The sequence below is a fragment of the Volvox carteri genome, assembly GCF_000143455.1.
Source record: "Volvox carteri f. nagariensis unplaced genomic scaffold VOLCAscaffold_1, whole genome shotgun sequence".
Lineage (NCBI taxonomy): Eukaryota > Viridiplantae > Chlorophyta > Chlorophyceae > Chlamydomonadales > Volvocaceae > Volvox > Volvox carteri.
Window position 1 is genome coordinate 5345517 of NW_003307545.1, and position 3723 is coordinate 5349239.

At 54.2% G+C, this 3723-nt stretch overlaps 1 protein-coding gene across 1 annotated transcript in view; it reads right to left on the minus strand.

Annotated features, from left to right (window-relative positions):
- Positions 1 to 3723, minus strand: part of cdc48 (uncharacterized protein) — a gene marked incomplete at its 5' end in the record, with an annotated part of 12725 nt that overhangs the window by 2587 nt on the left and 6415 nt on the right. Inside the window, 9 exons of the mRNA XM_002946255.1 lie at positions 1 to 181; positions 360 to 600; positions 852 to 1138; positions 1280 to 1396; positions 1625 to 1747; positions 1918 to 2119; positions 2332 to 2612; positions 2896 to 3026; positions 3253 to 3385. Coding sequence (XP_002946301.1) covers positions 1 to 181; positions 360 to 600; positions 852 to 1138; positions 1280 to 1396; positions 1625 to 1747; positions 1918 to 2119; positions 2332 to 2612; positions 2896 to 3026; positions 3253 to 3385 — 1696 coding nt within the window. The remainder of the gene's footprint in view (positions 182 to 359; positions 601 to 851; positions 1139 to 1279; positions 1397 to 1624; positions 1748 to 1917; positions 2120 to 2331; positions 2613 to 2895; positions 3027 to 3252; positions 3386 to 3723) is intronic.

A 3723-nucleotide genomic window follows, 5' to 3' on the forward strand; every position in this document is an offset into this window, starting at 1 on the left:
GGCTCTGTTGGAGCGTCTGAGCGAAAGCCTGGTACTTGCGAATGTCAGCATCGGAAACGGATCGACGCGCATACTTCATAGCCTCCTCAAAGTGCGCTTTCGTGATGCATGGCACTGGGTCCGGCTCGTCCTCCATCATAGCATCCGGGTTCTCTGCTCGTCGCCTCTCACGCTCGATGTTCTGCAATGCGAAGATGTTGGTAACGTAATTAAAGAATGACCTTGGGGTAGAGTCTCAAGAGAAGTCCGAGCTTCACAGTCAACCAAAAACTCCCGTTCGTTAGAAGCGTCTCTATAAATTGCTCAACCTTCTCTTTTACAAACTACTTGACTGCCGCGCTACTGGCTCACGCGCCCACCTTCTCAATGTCCTCACGGATGGCCGACTTGCAGGCACGCTGGCAAATCTCCGTAATATCGGCGCCGGAGAAGCCGTGCGTGAACTTTACAAGCGTGTCGAAGTCCACGTCAGGGGCGATGGGCGACTTCCGCAGGCAAGCCTTGAAGATCTGCAACCGAGACTTCTCGTCTGGCAGCGGAATGTAGATGAGCTGGTCCAGACGACCAGGCCGGAGCAGCGCGGGGTCAATAATGTCGGGCCTGCGGGACATTGTGGAAGACGAGTTGTCGAGACGTAAGCAAGGAGTTCAGACAGCAACCCTTGGACTTTGATGGCAGCCATTGAAGTCAAACATCAGTGCCCGCTTCGGCACATTTTGAGCCGGATGCCGGCGAATCTTGCTGATCATGCGACATGTTCCTGGACGCCCTGGGGGCACCCATCTGCAAAACCTGTCATGGTCTATCTGACAAGCATATCCTCGCTTTGTGCACGGGCCTGCCCAGCAAACCTGTTTGTGGCGCCGATAATGAACACCGTCTTCTTGGAATTCATGCCATCCATCTCCGTCAGCAGTTGGTTCAGCACGCGGTCCGCAGCTCCGCCAGCATCACCCGCGCTGGACCCACGCTGCACCGCGATCGAGTCGAGCTCATCGAAGAACAGCACGCAGGGGGCAGAGCCGCGGGCTTTGTCGAAAATTTCACGCACGTTGGCTTCCGACTCGCCGAACCACATAGTAAGCAGCTCAGGGCCCTTGACCGAGATGAAGTTGGCCTGGCACTCGTTTGCAATCGCCTGTAGACAATATAAACGCCAGTACAAACAGGTACACGGGATAAGACCAAACGAGAGGTTCCATAATTGAACCCACCGCACAAACAGAAAGCTTGAATTGTTGGAAGAGCTCATAAGCTTGCGTATATACAGTTTCCGCACCTTAGCGAGGAGGGTCTTGCCGCAACCTGGAGGCCCATAGAAGAGCACACCCTTGGAAGGCGACATGCCAAACTTTTCAAACTTCTCTGGGTGCTCCACTGGATATTGAATCAGCTCCTGCAGATTCCAGTGACGTATCAAGAGTGACATGAAGCAGGCAGGATCCGTGTAAAGGGGCCGCTAGTGACCAGCGTATCCGCGCCAGATTGGCCGAGGCATAATCTGCCCTGAGCGCAAGGTGCCCTCCTCCAAACATTACTGGACGGGCAGAGTCCGATGTTCGCCATCCTGCTAACACCGCGCGTCCCACTACCGGAACGAAGTGGCTGGAGCCAAAGCGCCCACCTGAAGTTCCCGCTTAACGTTCTCCAGGCCACCAATAGCATCCCATGATACGTTGGGTACCTCCACAACCGTCTCGCGCAGAGCCGACGGATTGCTCATGCCTAGCGCTGTCTTGAAGTGGTCCTGTAGGAAAACGCAAGACGTTTAAGTAACAACCATGCAACCGCCTAAGCTCAAACCGTGCAAACCTCAATAGGGATCTGAGGAAAACAAAATCTAGCAACTTTATCAGCCAATAAGTGGTGGTACCTACTTCGTGGCAAGGTGAAGGAAGTTCCAACAGTCTACCTCACCTGCGTAACCGCCATGGAGTTGAGCACCTCGGCGTCGATCTGCTCGTCCTCCAGGTCAATCACGTCCATCTTCTCGCGGATACACTGCAGCGCCGCTTCCGTACACAGCGCCGCAAGATCAGCACCCACGTAGCCGTGAGTGTCGCGCGCAATGGCTTCCAGATTCACGTCTTCGTCCAGCTTCATGTTCTTTGTGTGGATGCTGCGAAGGTGGACAGAATAGCGAGCGCCAGGCACACGTTCTCATTTCCAGTGTCTACGTTATTCCAACCAATTGTAACAATGACAGTACTGTGTATAGCCATATGGCACCGCAGCCGCCCCAAGAAGGTCAGGGTTTTCACTTGCCAAAGAGCGCCAGTCCGTGCACCGCAGCCACCTTGCAGAACGATTATAACAGGACACCACACTTACCGCAGGACCTCCAGACGGCCAGTCTCGTCGGGCACACCGATGTCGATCTCGCGGTCAAAACGACCGAAGCGGCGCAGGGCAGCGTCGATGGAGTTGGGCCTGTTAGTGGCTGCGATGACAATCACGTGCGCGCGGCTCTTCAGGCCGTCCATGAGCGTCAGCAGCTGCGAGACGATACGGCGCTCCACCTCGCCCTGCGTCTTGTCACGCTTGGGCGCAATCGAGTCCACCTCATCAATGAAGATGATGGAAGGCGCGTTCTTCTCGGCCTCTTGGAACACCTACCAGACGAATAGTACAAGCAGAGGGGCTGTGAGGGTCGCAGATCCCCAACACGCAATTGAAAATTGCCCCCTTAAAACAACACAGCTCTGCTTCCGTTAAGGCGTGTCGTAACCACTTGAATTTATTTGGAATGCCAAGTTGTCGAACGCTTAGTTCCTTTAGCATGCCATGCAGGATAAGGTAGGATCACAAGTGCGGGCAGCACGACAACCAGCCGCATCACCCGTCAAGTTCGTCTTGTGCAACCCTTTTAATAGGTGATCAGGTAAATCCCCGCACCTTGCGCAAGTTGCTCTCAGACTCGCCAGCCAGCTTGGACATAATCTCCGGTCCATTAACCACAACGAAGAATGCACCCGTCTCGTTTGCAACTGCACGAGCAATCAGCGTCTTGCCACTGCCAGGGGGCCCTGCGCAGAGCAAAGGGAGAGCACAAACGGTATGTCATTAGGTCAAAGCTCAAGGGTGCACAACATAACCATGGTAACACAAACCATAGACGATCTTGAACTGCAAAATGCAGTACCATGTTCTACACTCGCACGGATTGTGTGGATGAAGTTACAAAGCCAATCAGCACCCACAGCTGGACGATACACGTCTGACAGGTCGTGCAGGTTGCGATGCAGCGCTTACCGTACAGCAAAATACCCTTGGGCGGCTTGACACCAATCGTCTTGAAGAGCTGCGGATGGCGCAGAGGCAACTCCACGAGTTCGCGAATCTGCGCAAGCTGCTTTCGGACACCGCCAATGTCGTCGTAGCCAACCTAAGCGTTTGAAAACAAAAAGCGTTATTGCACCCATTCAGCACAAGATGTATTGCAGGGTTGCTATACAACGGCGTTGCAAATGCTGATGCATCTCAGACCGGCTGCATGCAGGGGTGCCCCATGGACACCACAGCAACCTAGAGCAGTTCGGCCCTTGCAGGGCATGTTAAATTGTTAAGGGTAAGGTAACAGTGTAAGAGCTTCCCTGCTTGGCGCAAGCCCAGCACATACTCCATCTATCAAGCGCGTACAACAAAATCCCGCGGCCGAACCCCACGGCTTGGTTCCAGGCCAACACGAATACGTTGGTCAAGATTATGTGCGGTGCCATAACC